This window comes from Pelobates fuscus, chromosome 5 (genome assembly GCF_036172605.1).
Source record: "Pelobates fuscus isolate aPelFus1 chromosome 5, aPelFus1.pri, whole genome shotgun sequence".
Taxonomy (NCBI): domain Eukaryota; kingdom Metazoa; phylum Chordata; class Amphibia; order Anura; family Pelobatidae; genus Pelobates; species Pelobates fuscus.
Window position 1 is genome coordinate 780,872 of NC_086321.1, and position 27,161 is coordinate 808,032.

At 45.2% G+C, this 27,161-nt stretch overlaps 1 protein-coding gene across 1 annotated transcript in view; it reads right to left on the minus strand.

The window, feature by feature from the left end:
* LOC134610515 (myosin-IIIb-like) overlaps window positions 1-27,161 on the minus strand; it is a 301,018-nt gene that overhangs the window by 136,359 nt on the left and 137,498 nt on the right. Inside the window, exons 12-13 of the mRNA XM_063453481.1 lie at window positions 13,157-13,243; window positions 6,067-6,132 (exon numbers count right to left, since the gene is read on the minus strand). Coding sequence (XP_063309551.1) covers window positions 6,067-6,132; window positions 13,157-13,243 — 153 coding nt within the window. The remainder of the gene's footprint in view (window positions 1-6,066; window positions 6,133-13,156; window positions 13,244-27,161) is intronic.

Here is a 27,161-nt window from a genome sequence, read left to right on the forward strand (position 1 = left end):
TAGCCTCTCAAGACATCTTAGAGAATAGAGCTTGGGGACATTTCAGTAGTCTTTAGAGCCAGAGATCCACGTTTGAACAAAAAACTTCCACAGTTTGTTATCGCTTTTAGCACTTATAGAGGTGTTATTTGCACGGTGTACCCACATAGAGAGAGGAGCTTGATTTATATATGCACAAGGTGGTGGATTTTGGCATCAAGTACGGTGGGTCCTCATTCTATGATTACCACAAATCAGTGTCGGCCAAGGCAGCGACTCATCTGGCACAGTTCAATATTAGAATTGATTGGTGCCAGATAGATACCGAGTTGTTTTGCCATCATTTTGCTGGTTTGAGGCACCCGTCTTGTGCCTCATGTGGTTCCACTTCACACTCCACCGACCTATGCCCTGGAGACGCAGACCCTTCCACTTCCACCTCCACAGCCCACCACTCAGTCACCCCACTCACAAGACAAGAAGGCGACCAGAGAGACAATAACTTTAACACATGCAGCTACAGCGCATGCAGGTTGTTGCACATCTGCTCCATATGCTTCACAGCCCACGCCAAGACCATGTGCCCAACACATCTGTCACCTAACAAATAAGTTGGTCCTACACGCACTCTTCACCTACTGGGCGACAGGGAGCTATCTGGTGTTGGGTCCTTCCCAAAGGCTCTCGCATGGGACTCACGACCTTCCCCTCACTTTTCAATCACACAACCTACACCAGGTGTTACCCGCATTTACGGCACTACGTACGGTGGACCACCATTTGTCCACAAGCATACGTCGACACCACGTCCAAACTATGCCTCATCCCATTCGCACTTGCCCCATCAGTGCGGGGGAAGGGGTAGGCTAAGTACTTGCACTGCAAGTTTTTTTGTTATTGACTTTTTCGTATCTCTTTCTTTCCTTCCAGATCCAGTATTAGTCTCTCTCGTACCCGATGTATAGTTCTTGTTGTAATTTGCCTACATTCTACTATTTCAGCTGGTAGAAATACATGGTTAAACAAGACAAGTATATCTTACACCTCAAATACTAGCCCTCCTCTCTAGGTCCCTCCGTCAACAAGCAACACTCGTGTCTTGCCATAGCCTTACGTATTAACTTTGCAGGCCAGTTGCCTCAGTAACTTTGACTCCTTATCATGGACGTTTACTACAAGTCCCCCCCCCGGTGGTAAGGGCGATGCAGAGGGGTCCCGGTCTTCACTGGGGCCCCTTGGCGTCATGCCAAGAGTTTCACTGCGGGGGGTGCGCTTTGGTTTCTAAGGCTATTTCATTTCACTTCACGGTATACCCATCCCCTTTCCAAATCATTTTGTAGACCCCAACAGGGCACGCCGGCCCTCCATTTTAGTAGACACCTGTGGGGGGCCCAAGGGCCCTCTCAGTCGCATGTTTAGTCAGTCTTTAAAGGAACATAAAACGTTCCACACCCCCGGTGCCACAACTCAGCTGTTGACACTCTTTCACGCTCTTAATTACAGGTCTCCGGCCAGGCTCCCCCTCCAGCCTACCTCCAACCATCCAGGAAACTTCTGTTCCACCGGCTAATCCTGGTTTAAACGAACTATTACTCCACGCACAAGCACTCACGCGCTGTCTCCCAATACCACTATCTCTTACGCTAGGGCACTGACTATTTTTAACAAATTTACCGCTGGGTTTTGCTTACAAGGTGACCTTTCCATCAAAACCGTGGTGGCTTTTGCCTCCTTTTGCCATCTTCACCTAAAACTTTCACACAACACTATCAAACTCTACCTTACTGGAGTACAACACCACATCCTCACTACCTTCCCTAACCACATTCATTTTCTATCTTCCTACCCCATCAAGAAAATCCTTAAAGGTATTTTTACGGTCACAGTTCCTCCAAGCACTACTAGGTAATATTATTAGCCAATATTAAGGCTACTTAGCGATCTATTGGACAAATCCCCATTTGACCATAGTACTAATTTGGTCATTAAATCCGCCATCTTTTTGGCTTTTTACGCTTTCCTCAGACCTAGAGAGTTCACCGTAATATGTCAAGGAGACACAGTCCATGGTCTTAAACTTTCCCACTTAAAGAAAGTAGACTACCATTACATACTCTCCTTACCTTCAACTAAAACCAATCACTCTGCCTATCCCACTATCATTCCCCTCTTCCCTACCGAGAATCTGTGGTGCCCAGTACATATTCTGGATTTGCTCTGTTATCTCACCACACACACTCACCAGACACTCCACTACTTCTATTCCAAGGACACCCACTCATCACAGCTAAATTTATTTCACACATGAGAACTCTACTGTCAAGATTGGGCTACAACCCAGCTTCCTTCATCGGCTTCAAGCACTAACACTCCGGTACACATCATTAAGAGACTGGGACGATGGAAATCCTCAGTATACAACTGTGGTATATTACCAAACTCTATAAATTATTATGTATGCATACACATATAAACTCTGGTCCGTCTACTTTAACAAATATTTATTCAGAGACAAAACAACAACAACATACAAATAATGACACACAATCTAACTAACTATACCAACAACAACAACAACAGCAACAACAGCAACAACAACCTAACTAACAATAACAACTAAATCTTATAAAATCACCAGATCCCACTCACAGTTCACCATGATAAAAATTAGCCCATGTCTGCTTAAGGGTCTGCTTAGTAGCACAGCCAAGAAGGAACAGGAAGGAATGGGGATAGGGGGGAGTGGTTATCTCTTTCCTGACCTGTAAAGGTTTTGAATTACCATATCAAAGGTAAAGCTTATCCCACTGTGAGAAAGGCATACATGAGCTTGGTCACATGACCCCTGGTCACCATATTAGTTTGATGACAGAATGTCACCACAACAACTTCTACATCCCTCAACCAGAAAGGGAGCTTAGGCAAGCTTTCAGAAATCTAGCTGTTTAGTGTGCAATAAAGTGTGTCTACTTCGAATTCCCTTTTGCCCTCTTTTTACAGGCCTACTCGTACGTTGGTTTCGGCACACCTCAACCAACTTTGCTTCTCCTCTACATTCCATTTACATATTAGACACACACACACACACACTTCCTGGCACAGCCTGTAACTTTTTGTTCTGTTTACCCAGTTTCTTGAAGGGTTAGAGGGATACCCTTATTTTTCAGGAGTGCCGCCTCCAATACCTTGATCAGTTGTATAGCGCTGTTCCATGCCCTCTATAATTGAGAATTTACACCCAAAATGTTTGGAATATTGTATAACCATGTATACCTTACGTAACTTTATTATTCACGGTTTGTCATCAGTGCCTTTGCAAACATCTCAAATTCCCAATAAAAAAACAAAACAAAAAAAAGCATGTTTTCGTAGTTTCGTAGTATTACCCCATGGTGGACCCAGGCTTTCTTTCGGTAGTGCTCTGTGTTCATATGGCACTACAGAGGTTAAAATACCTTACTGGTGGCATGTCGGCTAAGCTCCCGCGGCGCACATAACTAACGGCAAGTACTGGGGCACCTACCTACCCTAAACCAGCCCGGGACCGGGTCCAACGATACAGGTCACAATGGGGAAGAAGGCGAAAAAGATAAAAACCCTTACCGGGAACGGCTCCCGCGATATCGCCGACCTCCTACAGCCGCGGCCTAGGCCCAAAATGGCGCCGCAACTAGACGCATTCTATTCATCCTCTGAGGAAGAACTCCTAGACGCACCTGACGAAATACCTTGTTCAGGGAGCGTGAACAGCCCTCAAAGAGAGGAAGACCTGACAGCGCCAGCCACAAAAGGGGATATCAAAGCCCTATTAACAAACATAAGAGCCTTCTTCAATGCAGACTTGAATATTATACGTGAGGACATCACAGTAGTGACAGCAAGACTGCAGGCTAATGAGGATGCCATCACCTCCCTAGCCCAAAAGCAAGTAAGCACCACCGAGCACTTGCTACAGCTCCAAGCATCACACAAAAGTATGCAGGTCAGACTGGACACCCAGGACGACGCAAGGAGGCGTAATAATCTTAAAATCAGGGGCATAGCCGAATCAGTTACCGAACAGGAACTGCCCCATTTCTTACGCCGGCTATGGGCTATCCTACTGCCACAGCGCTCTACGAAGGGCATTCAGGTAGACGGCTGCTACAGACTAGCCAAGTCAAATAGGGCCCCGGATGGGGTTCCCCGAGACGTCCTGATACGTTTCCCGCTACTCCGTGACAAGCTGGCCCTGCAGGACGCTGCCAAATCCAGAACTCCTCTTAAGTTCGAGGAAATGCAACTCCAGTTCTTACAGGACTTATGCCACTCCACTCTGGAATGGAGACGGTCTTTCCAACAAGTGACAAAGATCCTACGCTCTGCAGACATCGGCTACAAATGGGGACCTTCTCGAGCATTAATAGTCCATAAAGATGGGAGCATGCATCTGCTTTCCTCCGCAGAGGACTCAGCGACATTCCTTCAAGGACTGGGCCTTACCATGTCTTCTGAGAATACGGCACGTCCAAGTCACAGATGGGACATACGCAGGATTGTCCCTTTTACCCCACGCGCTGCAGAGGACACAGGCTGACTGATAAAGCACCAGCAGTCACAAGGAACTGGACTGATCCCCACACCAGTTCCAGATACCGGTCAACCTCTGATGTTTATATGTTATAGTTTTAATGTTTCATTAGTATGCAGCACTGTTAGAGTTACCGGGTCATAGTTAACGCAGGTGACCCTCAGCGACCGCACACTCCTTACGACATGTCCCGCTAAGAGGACACAGACACCGGAGATTCCCCTCCGCTCATCCCCCCCCCCCCCCAACACTCTGGGGTAACTGAGTGTAAATAGCTACTCAACACACCCGATAGACCCAACATCGCCTAAGTATAAGACAGGACCACTGCTTCCATACATAAGACCCAAAAGGCTGGGTCACACTCCGAGGCCCACGGTCTCAGCACCATTATCACGCCCTACATTACGTAACACAACGTGTAAATATGAGACATACATCATTTATATACTGCTAGAGCACTGTACCACTCTATCAGTACACTCCTACCTGACACAGACGCTAAGTGTAGTATTATACCAACTAGCAAAGTGTTTACTACCTTAATTCAAAATTACATTACTGCTCTCTACTGTGCTAAGGCTACTGAAATGTGGCAGACGAGGGCTGTCGTGACGCAGTACCTGTGTCTTTTTTCATCTGTTTTTGCTTTGCTTTGTTTTTTTTTTTTCTTTTCTTTTTGTTTTGTTTATTATGCCCTTTGGGCAAAACGGAGCTACCTCCACCTAAGAAAATTACTACCGGTACCCAGTGGCACCATTACAGTATTGTTCAGCATAACAACTCAGCATGTCTATATTAGCTAACAGATCTACGCATCTCCTCAACTATACTTACCGTACTACTATACAATGTTTAGTTACATGCCCATGTTTATGCAAAGGTCTGCCACTCTCCTGTAACAATAGCTCCATCTACTAGTCAGCCTGCAATCTAAGCATACCATAAAACCTTTAAAAATGTGCGATATATACAAATGCCATAACTCTGTTTCATATGTCTTGTTATCAATCTGTGTGCAGAGGCTGTTGTGGCTTACTGAACACTATGTTATTTCTTTGCACGCTATAAATAAAGAATCAAAAAAAAAAAAAAAATACCTTACTGGTTTATAGCATGGCATGCAAAGTATTACAATTGGAACACATTAAATTTAAAAAAAATAGGACAATCAATGCCCAACTTTTGTTTCATTATTCGGTTGTTCTAAAATCTCACATGTGACAACTCCACTTTAAGTGAATTGCGAGATGCAGCTGCAATGTAACCATTGGTAAAGTGCTAAAATCCGGTCACAATGACATGAGTTAACAGTGCAACCGTTCTTTGAGAACGCTTTAGGAACAAACCTTCCACCAGCAATCAGGTGACTCTTCTTTCACAATGTAAACATCTTACTGTTGCACGAACTAGGACAAATTTATTTAGTTCTCGGACTGGCTGTGTGGGTCTGTGTTTATCTTACAGACTGTTATTGTACATGGCCAGACAAACTGAGCTGCCCCAGAGATACAAACCTGTGGAAAAGAACTTTGCTCGTCAAGCAGGGACAGAACTCCCCAAGGTCGTGCCAGAAACAATTCCTAGAAAAGAAAAAGACAAAATTGGACGCATCTGAAAAGCACTCCCAGGGCTAGAGTTCAAAATGATTTATGGATACGACATGATAAACAAAATATAAAAGCACTGGCAAAATGTGTACAGACAGGATTTATGGATACATAATGATAAACAAAATATAAAGGCACTGGCAAAATGTGTACAGAATGCTAAAGTGAAGCCGGAAAGAAGGAATGAGGCAGGGTTTGAACGTTGATATCTAATTAGAGAGGCAAGCCATATTGCTTAGGCTCATGACATGCCTCTGCTCCCAGATTTCCTTACCTAGGGCTCCCACGTTGCATTTCCTCTCTTCACGTAGGTGCCATGCAAATATACACCTTCCTGTCCTCCACAGTGGACTCGTTCACCACTCTGGGCTGGCGACATGCCTTCTAGTTCCGAGCAACGTTGCATTCCATTCGTGACCCATGGACCCGAGGAGATCCTCCACTCCAACATGGCAGATGAGTGGAAATACAGGAGTAAGCTGTCACCAGCTCCCTCCTGACAGACGCTTGCTGTTTGAAGTGTTGCCTGCCTTACTTTAGTGTTAAGTGTTAAATATTGATAGTAGAGAAGAGTATTAATACAAAATGGAGAAATAAACAGATTGCAGGTCAGGAGCCCGGATACAAGTCAAGGGCTCTTGAGCTGCACCACTTTAACCACCTAATAGGGAGCTCCAATAAGGGGGTAACCCTTCAAAATATGCAGGAAATAGGAGAAAGTGATGTATAGAATCCCACAAGGGGAAACCAACATCGGGAGAGCTCCACTAGTATAAGAAATGAGGATGGGGGGGCCCTACCTTTAAGCAATACAAGGATAAAAAGGGATATGCAAACAAAAAGTATAACTTGAAAAAAGCGAGATCATGTAAACGGTGCCCAGGTGATCCATTAACTGGAGCACTAAATTGCATCTAAGTTTTAGTTCCCCTAGTGTCCGACTGTCAGGAAGGTAGTGTAAATGAGGTTAGGGAGAGAGAAAAGGCACAGGGACCACAGAGAACAGATAATCTGGTCTAAATGGTCTCAATTCACCCTAGGAGTTACCTCGACACTGTGGTGTGACCACTAGTATCTACCTGAACCAACTCTCCCTACTAAAGTGCTACCAAGTGCAGTGATTAAAGAAAAAGAAAATGCTCAACGCGCTTTTTGGCGTGTTCAAAACGCAGTCATCAGGAGCGGCTTATTCCATTTAAATACCTATTGCTGATGAGACGTGGCCATCAGTTGTTCAATGTGGGAGGTCCCGAGAGGCGGGGTGTCTAGACGGGACCTCCGCAGTCTACCGGTGGCGTGGTATGTCGTCACATATTCTACATCTCAAAATCATAGTGAAGCTGCACACAGCCGGTAAGGTAGCTCAGCTGGCAAAATCCCCGACTACAAAGCCTGCTCAAAAATACAACGCCCATCCCTCCGACGTCAGCAAAATGAGCACCATCAATGGGGCAATAATAACATACACTACCATTCAGCTGCCGACCTGGCCAGCTCCGAGAGTGCGTGCTGAATAGCACCCAGAGTCCCACTAGGAGAAAGACGCCACACAAATACCTGTTATCATTGTTGTTATTCTTTAGACCGGGACAGCCTCCATCCCACCCCTATAGGGTGGAGCCAAACTGGGTGGAACACATCATCCGATATGAGCGTTTGTTTCATAACAGGCTGTTACGTGAGCTGTACAGCCAAGAGAGAGAGCGTCGGGACACAACCACGCCTCCCTGTATCTCTGAATTGTCCCTGTCATAGGTGGGTGTGATGGCTGAATATGTGAGGTGGGCATACATTGAAACGGACCAGACTGCATCGATCTACCTGTGCCTGGACCTTTCTTCTATTTTGCATCGATCTATCGTGATAACATTTAGAATGGTGAGTTTTTAGATGTCGTGAAATTGGTGTCTCCAATAGTCTCCTTACGGAGTTAACGTGTTCTCTTATCAGAAGCTTGAAGGGGCAAAACGTTTTGCCTAAGTACTTCAAATCACATGAACATAACAGGAGGTAAACTAGCCCTTCAATACGGTAGTTAAAGAAAGATTTTGTTAAGAATTCCTCAGAATCACTGCTGCCTGTAAAGGACTTGGTTTAGTAAGCAATATAGTGGTCACACTTTTATGTACCCAAGGCTGGGCCGGCCTGCTAGGCGCACCCACCGGGATGTTTCCTGGTGGGCTCCCCCTGTCTGGGGCCGCAACGCCGACAGAGCGGCTCTTGAGCCGCCCCAAGAGCCAGGCCGATCCACAACGCGCCCGAAGGTGGGGGCGCCGAGAGGATCCCTGTCACATCGGGCCCAGGAGCTGGCCATCTGGCCACCTCATGGCGCCCCCGAACCTGTATTAGGTAAGGCAGAGCAGGCACCTGCTTACCTTGATGGCAGGTGCCTGCTCTGCCAAAAGGTGCCCGGAGGAGAGGGGGACGGAGCAGGAAGGCGGCGAGGGAGGCAGTTCTTTCAGCCTCTCACTCCTCACTCGCGCGCATGCCCTCTAATGCCGGGAGACGGAATATGACGTCATTCCGGCCCCGGCATACTAAATGGCGCGCTGGAGGAGTGAGGAGCTGCCCCACACTGGACCACAGGGAAGTGAGTGTTTGACTGTGTGCGTGTGTCAGTGAGTGTGTGTCTGCCAGTAAGTTAGTTACATGAGGGGGCGGCAAAATGGATCTTTGCCTAGGGCAGCAGAAATCCTTGCACCGGCCCTGTATGTACTCTGGGTAGATATTGTTTGAGGAGTTTATTTAGGGGGGGGCAAATAGCTAGGGACTAGCATATCTTTCAAATTTCTGCCCCTGCGTGCTGTCACTGAGGGGAATGGTGTAATAACCTTCTTAATATGGGGATCCGAAGTGGGTATTGGTCAAAATCTTTAAAGTGTATTCATCATGTTGGACCAGCCTGCATCATACAATGCTAATCGAATCGTGGAAGGTCCTGTGTCCCAGATGTGATCGCTAAATAGGGTATCTATGGCGGAATTTATTTGGCATAAGCCCTTTTTAGAACCCGATTAGGGTAATCTTTTTCTCTAAAAGATTTTCGGAGGTCCCAGGCCTTGATTTTAAAATCATCCTGGGAAGAACAATTTCTATGCAAGCGCAGATATTGGCAGACAGGGATTCCGGCCTTCAGTTTTGGTGAGTGATGGCCGGTCCAATTCAGAAGGCCATTAGAAGCTGTTTGTTTTTGGTACAGGGTTGGTTGAAATGTTGCCACTTGTTTGTATGGAAACTGTGAGGTCTAGGAAGTTAAGATTCCTGCCCCCTACTTCACTTGTGAATTTCAAGTTGAATTCAATAGTGTTTAAGAGAGTTACAAATGTCATGAACTCATCAGAAGATCCCAGCCAAATGGCAAAGACATCATCAATGTACCTTTTCAAAAAATACATTTTATCACGATAGATCGATGCAAAATAGAAGAAAGGTCCAGGCACAGATAGATCGATGCAATCTGGTCCATTTCAATGTATGCCCACCTCACATATTCAGCCATCACACCCACCTATGACAGGGACATACAGCAATCAGCAATACAGGGAGGTGTGGTTGTGCCCCGACGCTCTCTCTCTTGGCTGTACAGCTCACGTAACAGCCTGTTATGAAACAAACGCTCATACCGGATGATGTGTTCCACTCAGTCTGTCTCCACCCTATCAGACAGGTTGGGGGCGGTCCCAGTCTAAAGAATAATAATAATAATGATAACCGGTATTTGTGTGGCATCTTTCTCCCAGTGGGACTCTGGGTGCTCTTCAGCACGCGCTCTCGGAACTGGCCAGGTCGGCCGCTGAAGTAGTGTATGTTATTGGTGCTCATTTTGCTGACCTCGGAGGGATGGGCGTTGTATTTTTAAGCAGGCTGTGTGGTCAGGGATTTTGCCAGCTGAGCTACCTTACCGGCTGTGTGCATCTTCACTATGATTTTGAAATGTAGAATATGTGATGACATGCCACGCCACCGGTAGATTGCGGAACAGAGTCTAGACACCCCGCCTCTCGGGACCTCCCACATTGAACAACTGATGGCTACGTCTCATCAGCAATGGGTATTTAAATGGAACAACAAGTCGCTCATGTTCACAGGCTCCTGACTACGGCATTTGAACACGTCGAAACGCACATTGAGCATTTTCTTTTTCTTTAATCACTGCACTTGGTAGCACTTTAGTAGGGAGAGTTGGTTCAGGTAGACACTAGTGGTCACCCCACAGTGTCGAGGTAACTCTTAGGGTGAATTGAGAGATTTTTTTTTCTTTGAGGCTTTTAATCTGCATTTAGACCAGCTTACCTGGTCCCTTGTTCTCTGTGGTCCCTGTGCCTTTTCTTTCTCCCTAACCTCGTTTACACTACCTTCCCGACAGTCGGACACTAGGGGAACAAGAACTTAGATGCAATTTAGTACTCCAGTTAATAGATCCCCTGGGCACCGTTTACAAGATCTTGCTTTTTTCAAGTTATACTTTTTGTTTGCATATCCCTTTTTATCCTTGTATTGCTTAAAGGTAGGGCCCCACTTCCTCATTTCTTATACTAGTGGAGCTCTCCCGATGTTGGTTTCCCCTTGTGGGATTCTATACATCACTTTCTCCTATTTCCTGCATATTTTGGAGGGTTACCCCCTTATTGGAGCTCCCTATTAGGTGGTTAAAGTGGTGCAGCTCAAGAGCCCTTGACTTGTATCCGGGCTCCTGACCTGCAATCTGTTTATTTCTCCATTTTGTATTAATACTCTTCTCTACTATCAATATTTAGTTAACACTAAAGTAAGGCAGGCAACACTTCAAACAGCAGGCGCCTGTCGAGAGGGAGCTGGGGAGAGCGGCGCCTGTCGGGAGGGAACTGGGGAGAGCGGCGCCTGTCGGGAGGGAACTGGGGAGAGCGGCGCCTGTCGGGAGGGAACTGGGGAGAGCGGCGCCTGTCGGGAGGGAACTGGAGAGAGCGGCGCCTGTCGGGAGGGAGCTACAATTTGAGCGAAGGGGACAACCACCCACCACTTAAGAGGTTCCTGCCACCAGCAGTCCGGGTCTGGGGGTTCTATTACAGTCTTATTCAGGCAGGCACCCAGTGGTAGAGATGATGCCTGCCTACTAAGATAACCAGATGCATGGGAAAGCAACTGGCCGGGGAGAAAAATCTCAGCAGCAAGCATCTAGAAAATCACATAGGATTTAATCCCATGGACAGACAGCCATGTTCTGAAGTAAGGACTGACCTGGGAAGGGTTAGGGAATTATCGATGATGGCAATGAGAAGTCACGGATATGCATTTACAAAGGATGGTCGGGAGAGTTGTGGAGTAACTAGGGGAACTGGAACTTAGATGCTAGCTAGTACTCCAGACAATTGATCCCCTGGGCACCGTTTAGTAGATCTCCCTTTTTTTCAAGTTATACTTTTTGTTTGCATATCCCTTTTTATCCTTAGATTGATAAAAGGTAGGGCCTCCCTTCCTCATTTCTTATACAGTGGAGCTCTCCTGATGTTGGTTTCCCTTTGTGGGACTCTACACATCACCTACTCCTAGTACCTACATATTTTGGAGGGTTACCCCCTCATTGGAGCTCCCCATTAGGTGGTTACAGTGGTGCCGCTCATGAGCCCTTGACTTGTATCCGGACTCTGTTTACGTTATTTCTCCATTTTGAGTTTTGGAGTAATTACTGAACTGGGAAGGGTCAGGATATACAGACAATAGCAGCGAGAGATCACAGTCACAGATTCACACAGTACATTCAGGAGAGATCTGGAATAAGGACTGAGCTGGGAAGGGTCAGGATATTCAGACAATGGTAGCAAGACGGCATAGCCACGGATTCGCACAGTATGGTCGGGAGAGTTCTGGAGTAAGAACTGAGCTGGAAAGGGTCAGTGCACTTGTGTGAAAATAAACAGTGAAATATTAGCACTGTATTTGTGAGGTATATATGTAGGGAGTCAGTGCTCATAAATATGCAAAGATATATACCGAAAAAAGGAGTCCCTGTAAAAAAAAAAAAAAAAAGATGCCAAAATTATGGACAAGCTCCCTAGTGCACATCACGTCACTTATGGCATCTTACCATGATGCTCTTTCATATCCGGATCTTTGTAGGTTTACTTCGTACTTGCAGGTGCCTTATTGTCCTCCTGGAACTCGTCAAGAGGGTTTTGAATCTGCCGGAACTGACCCGGTGGCCATTTTAAATCAGCAGTATGTTGAATTACCTCTCGCAGAGAGAGTCTGTCTCGCCGGATGCATCTTGGCAGAACTTTACTTCTTACTATCAGGTCCAATTATGGTTTACAAGTCCTATTACCTTATAGTTTTATTGCCTGAAGTATTCCGGTTACCATTTTAGACATTGGCATACAATGGTGCAAATAAGGGCAAAGTGCACAGATTTGTACTAATGTATGCTAATGTCTAAAATGGCCTCTACGAGAGGTAATTCAACATACTGCTGATTTAACATGACCGCTGCGGCAGTTCCGAATATTTGTGGTCGGTTTCAGAAGGACAAATATGGCACCTGCAAGTAGGAAGTAACCATACAAAGCTCCAGATATGAAAGAGCATCATCACAAGACACTAAAAGTGACAAGGGGGCTCATCCATAACTAATGTTGGCGCAATTTCTGGGCTTTAAAAACAAACTGTTCAATGTGGAAGGCAACGAGTTGTGTGTGGACTTGATCCAAAGTCTGACTGTGTGAAGCACCTTACTTATTGTAATGTAAGAGTTTGTCCTTTTATGTAATACATTTAGATACTATTTTAATTTTGTGCTTTCTCGTTTCCATCTTTTCCTGGGAAGATGTAGTGTTAATATTTCACGGTTTATTTTCACACAAGTGTGCTGGCCACTTTCTTTTACTCGTGTTTGTGCTTTTCAATGTATTGTGTGACTGAGTGCACGGTGCGACTTGGCAGCACTATACTTTGTGTATTCACAGCACCTTAATGTAGTGCACATTGTATGTTTATAAGGCGAGATCTGTGAATAGAAACATACCAATATGGATTGGTTATTATTGAAGGTCACATTCTCCTGGTCAATCCCCTCTTCTTGATAATGTTGCTGCTCCATTTGGAAGATATGCTGAGAGAAAAATGAGCAACTATTATTTTGTATATTGTTCTATAGTTCTAACAATAAACTGGATAAAATATATTGTATATAGAGAAGGTAGATCAGATTGCGATATAGCAGAGCATCTTACAGAGACATTCAATAAATAAATACAATATTACAGCATTGTGCACTATTTACCAACAGAAGATAACCTCTGAAAATACTTTTTGTGGTAACAAAATGTAACAGTGTACCTATAATCTAAAAAGAACACTGTAGGCACCCAGACCACTTCAGCTTATTGAAGTAGTCTGGGTGCTGTGACCCTTTTGCACTTAGTGCTGCAATGTAAACATTGCAGTTCCAGAGAAACTGTTTACATTGCAGAACTAGGGCTGCCCTCAGTGGCTGTCTGATTTGTTTTCCTGGCACTATTGGATCCCTTTAACCCCTTAAGGACACATGACATGTGTGACATGTCATGATTCCCTTTTATTCCAGAAGTTTGGTCCTTAAGGGGTTAATTTTAGTAATGACAGGAGGCGAGTATTTTGCATTAAACTCTCTGAACTCCAGCAGCACAGATCACAACAGAAAAAACAACCAGTCAGAAACAGGCGATCACATGGCCGCAACAGGCGTCTATAGAGACGCCTGCAGAGGGACTGCCTGGGCTGTCAGGCAGTCCCCATGCTGCTGTAAAAGCAAAAAAAATATTAAAGCCACTAAATAGAAATATATGTATATAGAAATGTAATATATATGTAATTCCATTATAGCTGTATTTTGATTTCAAAAAATAAAACAATATTATATATATATATATATTCGTATCAAAACTGATGAAATGATATTTGTGGTCGGTAACATAAGCCGTACAATAACATTAGTAATGGAAAAAGTCGGTAGTGGTGTGCAGATACCGACGTAAGGGTAGACCGGTAATAAAAAGAGAGCAAAAAAGTAATGCAGAATCCACACTTTATTGCTTATGTTACTATACAAGATTCTTAAAGGACCACTCTAGGCACCCAGACCACTTCAGCTTAATGAAGTGGTCTGGGTGCCAGGTCCAGCTAGGGTTAACCCATTTTTTTATAAACATAGCAGTTTCAGAGAAACTGCTATGTTTATAAATGGGTTAAGCCTTCCCCCAAATCCTCTAGTGGCTGTCTCATTGACAGCCGCTAGAGGCGCTTGCGTGATTCTCACTGTGAAAATCACAGTGAGAGCACGCAAGCGTCCATAGGAAAGCATTGTAAATGCTTTCCTATGCGACCGGCTGAATGCGCGCGCAGCTCTTGCCGCGTGTGCGCATTCAGCCGACGGGGCGGATCGGAGGTAGAGAGCTCCCCGCCCAGCACTGGAAAAAGGTAAGTTTTACCCCTTTTCCCCTTTCCAGAGCCCGGTGGGAGGGGGCACCCTCAGGGCACTATAGTGCCAGGAAAACGAGTATGTTTTCCTGGCACTATAGTGGTCCTTTAAATGCTTTACTTAATTCTCTCTCGGGTTGAGGAATATCCAGGTGATATCCAACGACCTAACCTTTTAATGATATGAGCGGGAGTGTTGGTACTAGATTCACCTGAAGCAGCTCTGATTCTAAATGAGTTGCCAGAGTATGAGGCTGGATTAAGATCCATAAAAGTATAGTTATAAACCAGCAGACAAAGGAGGGCTAGTGATACTTATATAGAAGAAGCCCTTAGACAATTAACGGACAGTAATGTGTATGGAAAACCATCATCTGACCCTACTTTTAGTATTCAACAAATTTAAATTACATTTTTAAAGAAAAGGTTTTGATTCAAAGATTTTAAACAATCAAGAATTTAACTACTTGGACATCAAATACCCAAAAATCCCTGTCATCTACTTTCTGCCAAAAATTCATAAGAACGAGACTAAACCTCCAGGCAGACCAATTGTGTTAGGGATTGTCTCTCTCTTATGCAACCTATCCCAGTATATTGATATTCTCCTACAGCCATCAGTAAAATTAATGAAATTATATTTAAATGATTTTATGTCACTTGAGATTTTTAAGTAATTTTAATTGGAACCTAAATTTTATTTTAGTAACATGTGACGTACAATCCCCCATCATATAGGTTGTGAAGCTGTAAAAAGATATTCTAAAGACTGAAGCACGAATCCCTGATACCTAAATAGATTTTATTATAGAAGGCATTAATATTATTTTAAAGAACAACTATTTCTGTATTTTAGATTATTTTTACCTTCAAAAGAGGCAATATGACGGGGACCAGGTTTGCCCCCAGCTATGCCAACCTCTTTATGGCCGATTGGGAGTCCATGGCCATTTGGGGCGAGCATGCCTGGTGGACAAACCTGGTCTCCAATTTTAGATATATAGATGACCTGTTTTTTTTTTGTTTTTTGTTTTTATCTGGGAAGGTCAGAAGATTCCCTGAACTCTTATCAATCATCTCAACGCTAACAATAGAGGAATTATTTTAACGTGTGAATACAGTAGGGAATCCATTGATATTTTAGACTTACAAATTTTTATTAAAGATAGTAAACTCAACACAAAACCCTTTTTAAAGAAGGTATGTACTAATACAGTCATAGATCTATCTAGCTGCCATTATAAACCATGGCTTGAAAGTGCCCCAAAAAGCCAATTCTTACGCCTTTTTAGAAACTGCTCTCAAACTGATGATTTTAATGATCATGCTAATCTTAACCCCTTAAGGACCAAACTTCTGGAATAAAAGGGAATCATGACGTGTCACACACGTCATGTGTCCTTAAAGAACAAATTTATGGAAAGTAAATATTCAACAAGCAGTCTAAATAGCACTATCGACAGAATGAAAGAACAAGAAAGAGCTAACCTTTTAGTATACAAAGATAAAAGTACCAAAGACCCCCCATCAATCCCTATCAATTTCAATTTTAATAATAAAAGTGGTCACATTAAAAAAATCGGCACTTACTAAGACAAGACGAAACACTTAAAAATATTTTACCTGATCAGCCTAATATTTTTAGAGGAGCTCCAAATTGTAGATCCATCCTAACTACTAACTTTATGAGAGAATCTAAACCCAATAAAAAAACACAAATGTATTTTTTTAATGAACCTAAAGGATTTTATAAATGCAAACGCTACATAGTTTGTAAAAGCACTGACCAGTCTGTACCATCTAAAACGACACACTTTATATCGAATAAAACAAAAAACGTACAACATTAAAGAATGTATTTACTGCAGTACAAAATGTATTTATTTGTTGGAGTGCCCATGTGGCCTCCAATATGTTGGGATGCCCCAAGATGATTGTGTATGTGTAATGTACACACATATATATATACACACACACACACACACTTCCTTTATCTATCCTCTACCACATTGCATATCCCTTAGCGAATACATTAGGCTATTTTAATTATAGTGTGTGCAGACTATTGCTTATTTATACCTTCCTATGTTGGTTAGATTATTTATTGTTATAATACAATTGCTAAGATATATGTGATATCTGATACACCTTTTCAACAATGTTTTGTTATCTTAGGGGTGTTCTGATCACAGTTGTTTTTCCCACGGCATTGTGATTAGGAACACCCCTCCATAACCACTTTCTCTCAGTTTTTCTGTTACATTTTACTGATACCTTGTAGCTTAGCATTATTGTGGAGTTTATGAACCTAGTCACTGTTCATATTTACCTGTTTTAAGATACATGTAGTTGAAGGACTTAATTTATTAATCCATATTAAGATTTTAGAACATTTTCTCTGCTATCTATCTACATAATAAGATTACACTTATTTAGCCATCTTATTTTATTCATTATTAAGTCATATATGTTACAAGGACCCGTTATATTGTTACACTCTGCCTCTTTTTTATTAAAACCCTATGTTACTGGCATTTAGTCCATACGAACGGATTACACAAACTGTTATAAAGTCTCATTCGTCAGTACGAACGATGGACCACCCAGCCTTTGGCATGTGCCGCCACTTAACCTCGTCACCCCTTGAAGTACCGAATGGCCGACCACCCGGCAAGCGGAGTGTGCCGCTCATTAACCGCACAAGGCATTTCGGTCTGCGGTTAACCACAAACTAATTGACGGTCCCAGGAGACCCCCCCATTCGTATACAATCCCCCGAAGGGAAACTACCTAAAGACTCACGAACCACTCGGGACCATCTACGTTCTGGCGTGTGGCATCGATTAGAACGTTCATCTTGCGGTTAACCGCAGGTTAAGTACCCCTTCCGGGCGGTCTACGTTCGTATCCCGATCGGCTGGGACAACCAGACTGATAGCGGGGATTTGTGTGACTATGTACCCGACCTCCGCTCCATAAGTACGGAGTCGAGGTCCCGCTGTCCATTGATGGACCTAAAAACATGGCCGCCATCGAGGGCTTACAATCTAACTACCGAACAAGACTTTCTATAGCAGAAACCTCCCGTTCTGTTCGTGGGATCTGGGCGCAATTCGTATACTTGATGCATCCAGATCTGAGCTACCGAACGATTCGTGGAATGAGCTATATTCTCTCTATAATGCCTAAGTTATATATTTTTATGCTGTTTTCTGGAACACAATAAAGCATGGTCTTTTGGGCGCTTGGAGATAATTAGATTGTATAACCGTTGGCCTCATTATCTCCAAGCTGGGTGGGTACTAGTTTGAATGATAAATTGTATTGTGATTGGTTGAATCTTTGTCTATATCCCATCAGGTCCATAGGGGGCTGTCCCTGGACCTGGGGACTTGCATAAATTGCCATGCTTGTGTGCCATTAAACTCAGTTAGTTTTGCCCTCAACTCGCAGCGTCGACTCGTGTTGTAGGGATCCGGGAATCCTAGCTTTACTACAGCTAGTGGGATATTCTACACTTACAGGTTTCTACCGATTGAAGCACCGTTCGACTCTCTGACTTCGGGAACCATGACATCCAAGCGATCCAACCTCCTGCTAAATATGGCCACCAAGTTTACTCCCCCTTAAGATGGCCTCTGCCATCACCCTTTTCCTCAACCAAGATGGCCGGCGTGATAATTATACATTGACTGATAGTTTAACTTTCTCTAGTCCTCTAGTTGTGTGACCCTGCACTTAATGTTCCCAATTAGACTGTATTCCGATGCTGGCAAATATCAGTTTCTTGTCGACATCGCAACTACTACATCAAGAACTACATTTCCCATTAAGCTTAGCGGCCGGGAAATCAGTATGCGCACGTGAGCATGTCATGTGCTCCTGCTTCAAATAGCCGATACTACCCATTACATGCTCATTTTTACTATATTATGTCAGGGTACCTGAGGTCTCTACCTCCGAGAGAGGTAGAGACTTAGACGTTTATCCGTCCGGACGCCATGTTTCTCCTGTTCCTCGCGGTCGACCCGTTCACATAGACGCCGGCCGCGAGGGAGTTACTTCCTTATGTAGCATGGTGCCCGGAGACCAACGTCATGACGCCAATCCGGAACGACCTGTCACTCAATCCGTTGGAGACCAATCAGGACTCGTGGGAGGCGTGTCTATCCTCTCTAGCCAGGGTATTTAAACATACTTCGCCCTGTTGCTCATTGCCCTGTCGTGGTTCTAGCCTGTCTAGTCACACAGTGCTCTGGTGTTTTCAGTTATCCTTTTGGTTACGACCCGGCTTGTTTGACTTACTCTGTTTACCTCTGTTATCCTTGACCCTGCTTGTTACTCGCTTACCTGTCCTCTCGTTCCCTCGACCTCGGCTTGTCTCTGACCATTCTCTATACTCTCTGTACGTTAGTCCGGCCATTCTAAGGTCCGGTATACGTACCCTGTACCTGTTTGTACTTTGCGTGTTGGATCCCTGACCCGATCCTGACATTACGACAGGGCCAATGGATCCTGCAGGTACAAACAGTCAGGTTTGTCCCTCTGATTCCAGGTTTGATGCCATGGAACACAGAATGGACCAAATGGCCTTAGCACTACAGGCGTTATTATCTCGTGCTAATAACCCACCAGAGGAGACGCGTACTACTCCTATTTCCTCTGTAAATTCAGGCCTAGAGGTAGCCACTGTAGGTGCCTCTTCCCGTATTACCCCACCAGTACGTTATGGTGGTTCACCGGAGAAGTGTCGTGGTTTTTTAAACCAGATCAGTATTCATTTTGAATTACAACCTCGCTCCTATCCTACCGATAGGGCAAAGGTTGGATTTATTATCACCTTACTCATTGAGAAAGCTCTGAGATTGGCCAACCCATTATGGGAGAACGATAACCCGTTGGTATATAATTATAATGCCTTTGTAGCTGCCTTTAGAAGAACTTTTGACCCACCTGGTAGGAAGGTCTATGCAGCCAGATTACTGTTGCGCCTGAGACAGGAGAACCGAACACTTGTGGATTATGCACTAGAGTTCAGGTCTCTGGCGGCAGAAGTCAAGTGGAATGAGCAGGCTTATATAGATGTATTTTTGAACGGGTTATCAGATGTTATCCTTGACGAAGTTGCTACTAGGGAGCTGCCTGAGAATTTAGAGGACTTAATTTCGTTCATTTCTCGCATTGATGAGCGTTTAAGAGAGAGACAGAACACTCGAGAGAGGAATCTTAGACCTACCTTTAAGTTAGCACCCGCATTTCAAAGTCCTGATTCCAATACCTCACTGTTTCCTGAACCTATGCAGATAGGCAATACTCGCCTTTCAGAGGAGGAGAGACAGTACAGGAGAAGGGAGGGATTATGTATGTATTGTGGAGTCAGAGGTCACTTGCGCCTGAATTGTCCTATTCGCTCGGGAAACGCCCGCACCTAAGTTTCTCTAGAGGACAGGCCTTGGGTGTTTCTATTTTGTCCTCTACTCATGATTATAAAAATCACAGGTTGCTGTTACCAGTTTCTTTAACGTGGGAGAAGGGAGTGCTAAAGACCATGGCCTTGATAGATTCCGGTGCTGCTGAGAATTTTATCGACCAAGCCTTTGCTACTAAACACACTATCCCATCCCAGTTAAGAAAGATACCTTTGGCCGTTGAGGCCATAGATGGGAGACCGCTACTCGAGCCTGTTATCTCGCGTGAGACTATACCTATTAACTTGACTGTTGGTATCTTACACGAGGAGAACTTATCACTTATGCTCATTTCGTCTCCCTCTGTTCCCATAGTTCTGGGGTACCCATGGTTAAGGAGACATAATCCTATTATCGATTGGGAGTTAGGGGAAATACTCTCATGGGGTCAGGGTTGTCAGGAGAGGTGTTTACGCAGGGTATCCCCATTGGCTGTAATTAACACACCAGACAGTTCTACCCAGTCTAAGGGGATACAGATACCCCCTCTATACCTGGATTTAAAAGCAGTGTTCGACAAAAAGAACGCTGATACGCTACCCCCACACAGGACATTTGATTGTAAAATTAATCTATTACCTGGTACCATGCCGCCCAGGGGTCATGTATACCCTCTATCCACTAAAGAGAATGCTGTTTTAGAGGAGTATATTCAGGAGAATTTAGACAAGGGATTCATTAGGAGATCTTCCTCTCCTGCCGGGGCTGGATTTTTTTTTGTTAAAAAGAAGGATGGTTCACTCAGACCTTGCATCGATTACCGAGGTTTGAATAAAATAACCATCAGAAATGCCTATCCAATTCCCCTGATTACCGAGCTCTTTGACCGGTTAAAGGATTCTAAAATTTTCACCAAGTTGGATCTCAGAGGGGCATATAACTTGGTGAGAATCCAGCAAGGCCACGAGTGGAAGACAGCGTTTAATACCCGCTATGGTCATTATGAGTACACGGTCATGCCCTTTGGTCTTTGCAACGCACCTGCAGTTTTTCAAGATTTGATTAACGAAGTTCTTAGGGAATTCCAACATGATTGTGTTATTGTCTACCTGGATGACATACTCATACACTCTAGAGAGATTGAGACTCACCATAGACAAGTCAGAAAGGTGTTACACAAACTTCTGCAACACGGTTTATACTGTAAGTTGGAGAAATGCAGTTTTGACCAGACCCAGATAGACTTTCTGGGATACGTGATTTCTGGGGAAGGCTTTAAGATGGATCCTGACAAACTCCAGTCTATTCTAGATTGGCCATTGCCTAAGGGACTCAAGGCTATTCAGAGCTTTATTGGGTTCTCCAATTATTATAGGCGCTTCATTAAGGGTTACTCGTCTATTATTGCGCCCATTACCAATATGACCAAACGGGGGGCGGATACTAAGACGTGGTCTACTGAAGCTCTCGTTGCTTTCAAGAATCTCAAAGAACTTTTTGCCTCTGCTCCAATTTTAGTCCATCCTGATACGACTTTGCCGTTTCTACTCGAGGTCGATGCCTCTGAGACAGGAGTAGGTGCGGTTCTGTCACAAAGGTTAGGGGTGGATAAACCACTACACCCGTGTGGTTTTTTTTCCAGGAAACTTTCTGGGCCTGAGAGCAGATATGACATCGGAGACAGGGAACTGTTAGCGGTCATTAAAGCCTTAAAGGAGTGGAGACATTTATTGGAGGGGACCTTACACCCTATTACTATTTTGACGGACCACAAAAACTTGTCCTATATTGGGGAGGCCAAGCGTCTGTCTTCTAGGCAAGCGCGTTGGTCCTTATTCCTGACTCACTTTAATTATGTGCTGACTTACAGACCTGGTTGTAAGAACTCTAAAGCCGATGCTTTATCTCGCCAATATGAACCTTCTACTATACCGGAACCGTTTCTTTCTTCTATAGTTCCGAAATGCAATATTGTTGCTAATACGAATCTCAGGATTCACTCCCCGTTACTGGCCAAGATCATTAAGCTGCAACATCTAGCACCTAAACAGACTCCTGCGGGTCGACATTTTGTTCCTCCTGCTCTTCAACTGGAACTGTTGCAGTGTTTCCATAACAGCAAGATGGCGGGACATCCTGGTATTCGCAAAACATTTGCTTTGATCTCCAAAGACTTCTGGTGGCCTGCTTTACGTAAAGATACTAAAGATTTCATCGCTGCTTGTGAGGTTTGTACTAAAACCAAACAACCCCATACACTCCGTTGTAGATTCCTGCATCCCTTAGAGGTTCCAGAGAAACCATGGTCCTGTTTGGCCATGGACTTTATTGTCGATCTACCTATCTCTAAGAAACAGACTGTTATTCTCACCGTGGTTGACAGATTCACTAAGATGGCTCACTTCATTCCTCTGCCTAAACTACCGTCTTCTCCCGAATTGGCAGAGATATTCGCTAGGGAGATTTTTCGTCTACATGGGATACCCTCCCAAATTGTATCTGACAGAGGCTCTCAATTTATTTCCCGATTTTGGAGGGCCTTCTGTTCACAACTAGGTATCAAGTTGAACTTTTCTTCTGCCTATCATCCTCAGTCTAACGGAGCTGCTGAACGTACCAACCAGAAAATTGAACAATATTTACGATGTTTTGTTTCCGAACACCAGGACGATTGGGTCGGTTTGATTCCTTGGGCGGAGTTTGCACACAACAATCTCGTCTGCGATTCTACTCATTCAAGCCCCTTCTTCATGAATTATGGCTTTCATCCGTCTATTCTTCCTTTGGCTTCTCCTTCCCAGGGGGTGCCGTCGGTTGATGTTCATGTGGCCAATTTGAGGAAGTTGTGGGACCAAACTCGACAAATCCTTATGCACAACTCTATGCTGGTTAAGAGACACGCTGATAAACGTAGAAGGGCGGCTCCGGTCTTTGTTCCAGGTGATAGGGTATGGCTGAGCACAAGGAACATCCGTTTAAAAGTGCCCTCCATGAAGTTCGCTCCCCGTTATATTGGTCCTTACAGGGTACTGACTCGCATCAATCCAGTTGCGTACCGTCTAGCTCTTCCTGCTACCTTACGCATCCCTAACTCGTTTCATGTTTCATTGCTGAAACCACTTATATGCAACAGATTTTCCTCCACAACAGCCCCTCCTCGCTCTGTTCAGGTGGAGGGTCAGGAGGAGTATGAGGTTAACTCTATTATTGATTCTCGAATCTCACGGGGGAAGGTTCAATATCTGGTCGATTGGAAGGGTTAAGGTCCTGAAGAGAGGAGTTGGGTACCTCAAGAGGATGTTCATGCTCCTCGTCTCCGCAGGGCGTATCACTCCCGCTTCCCATCTCGTCCCGGCTCCTTCCGCCCGGTGGGCGTATCTGAGAGGGGGGGATACTGTCAGGGTACCTGAGGTCTCTACCTCCGAGAGAGGTAGAGACTTAGACGTTTATCCGTCCGGACGCCATGTTTCTCCTGTTCCTCGCGGTCGACCCGTTCACATAGACGCCGGCCGCGAGGGAGTTACTTCCTTATGTAGCATGGTGCCCGGAGACCGACGTCATGACGCCAATCCGGAACGACCTGTCACTCAATCCGTTGGAGACCAATCAGGACTCGTCGGAGGCGTGTCTATCCTCTCTAGCCAGGGTATTTAAACATACTTCGCCCTGTTGCTCATTGCCCTGTCGTGGTTCTAGCCTGTCTAGTCACACAGTGCTCTGGTGTTTTCAGTTATCCTTTTGGTTACGACCCGGCTTGTTTGACTTACTCTGTTTACCTCTGTTATCCTTGACCCTGCTTGTTACTCGCTTACCTGTCCTCTCGTTCCCTCGACCTCGGCTTGTCTCTGACCATTCTCTATTCTCTCTGTACGTTAGTCCGGCCATTCTAAGGTCCGGTATACGTACCCTGTACCTGTTTGTACTTTGCGTGTTGGATCCCTGACCCGATCCTGACATATTATTAGTCTATATGTAAATATCTATTAAGACATATCACTGAGTAATATTTATATTGTAAACAATAACTATGTTTGCTGATTGGAGGACAGCCTATGATGTAATTTTGGCACCAATTTTAAACTACCTTTACCCTATTATATAAACTCCTACTAGCCAGGTTGTATGTTTCTTATTCCATTTGAAAAAGCCTATATTGGTGAAATGAGTTATGGATATTACTTTGCATTTTATTAAATAAAGGATTTTGGTTATCACAATAGTCTATTGTGCCATTACCTTTATATTTTAACAACTTATTTAAAATATTATACTTCCTGGCATTTTTATCTTTTTTAATCATTTTTATCATCTTATATCATCTATAGCCTGTGCTAATCATGCAATCATTTTATCACCTTTGTCTTTGTCCATCATGTTAAAAGTTAGTTTAACCAGCTCCGTCCCATATAGCTTTCTTGTTTAATGGTTTTATTTCCCTACTTAAATACCTCTGGCCAATCAGCATCTCCTCAGAGATTAATTGAATCAATGAATCTCTATGAGGAAAGTTCAGTGTCTGCATGCAGAGGGAGGAGATACTGAATCACAGGATGCTGTGCACAGTGCTGCCCTGTGCTCTGCTGATAGCAGATCTGAGTGGATGGAGGCATATTATTCCTCCATCAACTGCGAAGTCCCTCTGGTTCACTCTGAGTGATTGCCTAGCTTTCAATGTAAACACTGTATTTTCTCAGAAAATACAGTGTTTACATGAGAAAGGCTGCAGGGAGCTAGAGTTGTCACCTGAACAACATCATTAAGCTGACGTTGTTCAGGTGACTATAGTGTCCCTTTAACAATTTGTTTCATTTTCAACTACACACCTCATACCACAAACACGAATCCAAATATAACCATACTGTTATTCTTAATAACCCTTTTCTCAATCCAATTTTGTTCACATCACTACCAGCATAAGCACACACCTCAAACTGGAACACAAATTATCATACACCATGGCAATTGACTGGGTGGTCAATTGCCGGCACATGCTTGTTAAGCCGCGGTTAACCGCGGCTTCAGGGGAGGTCAATAGGAGGCACACGCCAGCTTCTGGGTGGCCCATTAACAGCGCCGGCCGGCTTCCCACGGCTCTGGGGAGGTTGGTAAACGTCTGTTTGTTCGTTAGATGGAATCTACCGAACTGCTGTGCAGAAAGGGAGAAATAAATCCTTCTGCACAGCAAAATCAACCCTTTAGCTGCCGGTCCATAATCTAAAGGCAGCAGGCGAGCAACCAGGCTTCTCCAGTTCACATTAGCGAAGTTGGTTTCGCCACACTTCTCCCCTTTACCAATTAGACTAACAGGGTACCTGACCTCCTGCCGGTCAATGCCCTTGTTAGTCCAGCAGCCCACCCACAAGACAGAAACAGCAGTACAGCCCACCCACAATAAACGGTTACTACACCTGGGTAAGGGAGAATCTTGTCCATGTCCAGGTGCCTCACCACGGCTGTGTGGGGGACTGGTAGGCTGCCTTGGTGGGTTGCTGAGGGGGCAGAGACCAGCGGTACTCTTGTGGTGGAATCTCGGTAAAAATAAATTTAGTAGGCCGAGATTACCACGTGGCATGTGTACGTGCATATACTGGTGTATCGGTCGGTTGGTTGCACGTGGCAAAGATACGATCAGTAGTGTACAGAGCATGTGCGAGAATACCGGATGTAGTATTCCCCTCCTCCATTGTGCTGGGCAAGCCATGTGGTAAAACAGGAAGTTAGTTCTTGTTCGATTGATTGGGTAAGAGGATGTGTGGGTGGAGCTAATTATGGGTGGAGTTACATGCCTATATAAGGAGCCTACACTATTGTCCGGGGCTCAGATCTTGTTGTATTTTGGTGACATTAGTCCCTCTGAGTCCCGTTCGGTGAATCGAATAAAGAATCTCTTCCTTCCTGAAGAAACCTGTGTCCATCTCTCTGTGCTTGGCTTCCGTCAGTTTCTCCGGTATCACTCTGTCCTGGTGCCAGCACTACCACGGGAGTAGTCTGGTTGGAGCCTGGTTGCTGGAGACTGACTGTCTCCCCTTTAGGTGCATAGCTCGGCTGCCGGGGGGGGAGACCGACTGTCTCCCCTCTGGATACACCGCTCTGTGGCTGGGGAACAGGACCGACCGTCCCTACCCCTTGTGCTGTAAGTGCAGAGACTACGGTCCCATCTGCACAGTTTTGGGGCTTAACATCTCCCCTTGGTGGATTAGGCTGCCGCTGGAGAGAGGGTGTAACAAGCTCCTCTCTCTGGACGGTAAACTGCCGCTGGGGAGAGGGGTTAGCAGGCTACTCTCCCCGACACTCTCTCTGCTGGTGGAGAGGGGAACTAGCTGTCTCCCCTTTCATTCCCTTGTCCTGCTGCCGGGGTGCGAGACTGACTGTCTCTGTTCCCTGCAGGACACTCAGTCGCTGGGGAGGAAGGACGGCACCTTCAGCTCCCTGGGATACATACTGCCGCTGGGGAGGACAGACGACACCATCAGCTCCCTGGGGTACACACTGCCGCTGGGGAGGAAGGACGACACCTTCAGCTCCCTGGGACACACAGTGCCGCTGGGGAGGAAGGACGACACCTTCTGCTCCCTGGGTTACACACTGCCGCTGGGGAGGACGGACGACACCATCAGCTCCCTGGGACACACACTGCTGCTGGGGAGGAAGGACGGCACCTTCTGCTCCCTGGGACACACACTGCTGCTGGGGAGTAAGGACGGCACCTTCAGCTCCCTGGGATACAATCTGCCGCTGGGGAGGTTGGACAACACCATCAGCTCCCTGGGGTACATACTGCCGCTGGGGAGGAAGGACGGCACCTTCTGCTCCCTGGGGTACACACTGCCGGCTTGGGAGGAAGGACGACACCATCAGCTCCCTGGGTTACACACTGCTGCTGGGGAGGAAGGACGGCAACCCCCCTTGCCCGCTCTGATTCCCAAGTACTCTCGCACTGCTTTCTTCACAAGCTGCCCTATACTCTCCGAGGGGTTGGGTCCGCATAAAGCCAGCACCGCGGTGACCTCTCTGTCATACGCCTCTTGAGTGTAGCTGGGTGCCATGCTTGCTCTGCTGAAGTTGGTTCCTTAGTAGATAGGGGCGCTGTACGGGTACTGGCGTTGCCCTCACTTTGTAAATGCAGGGGATGGTGTTACCTGTAGCTGTCCCTTCTGGTTGTAG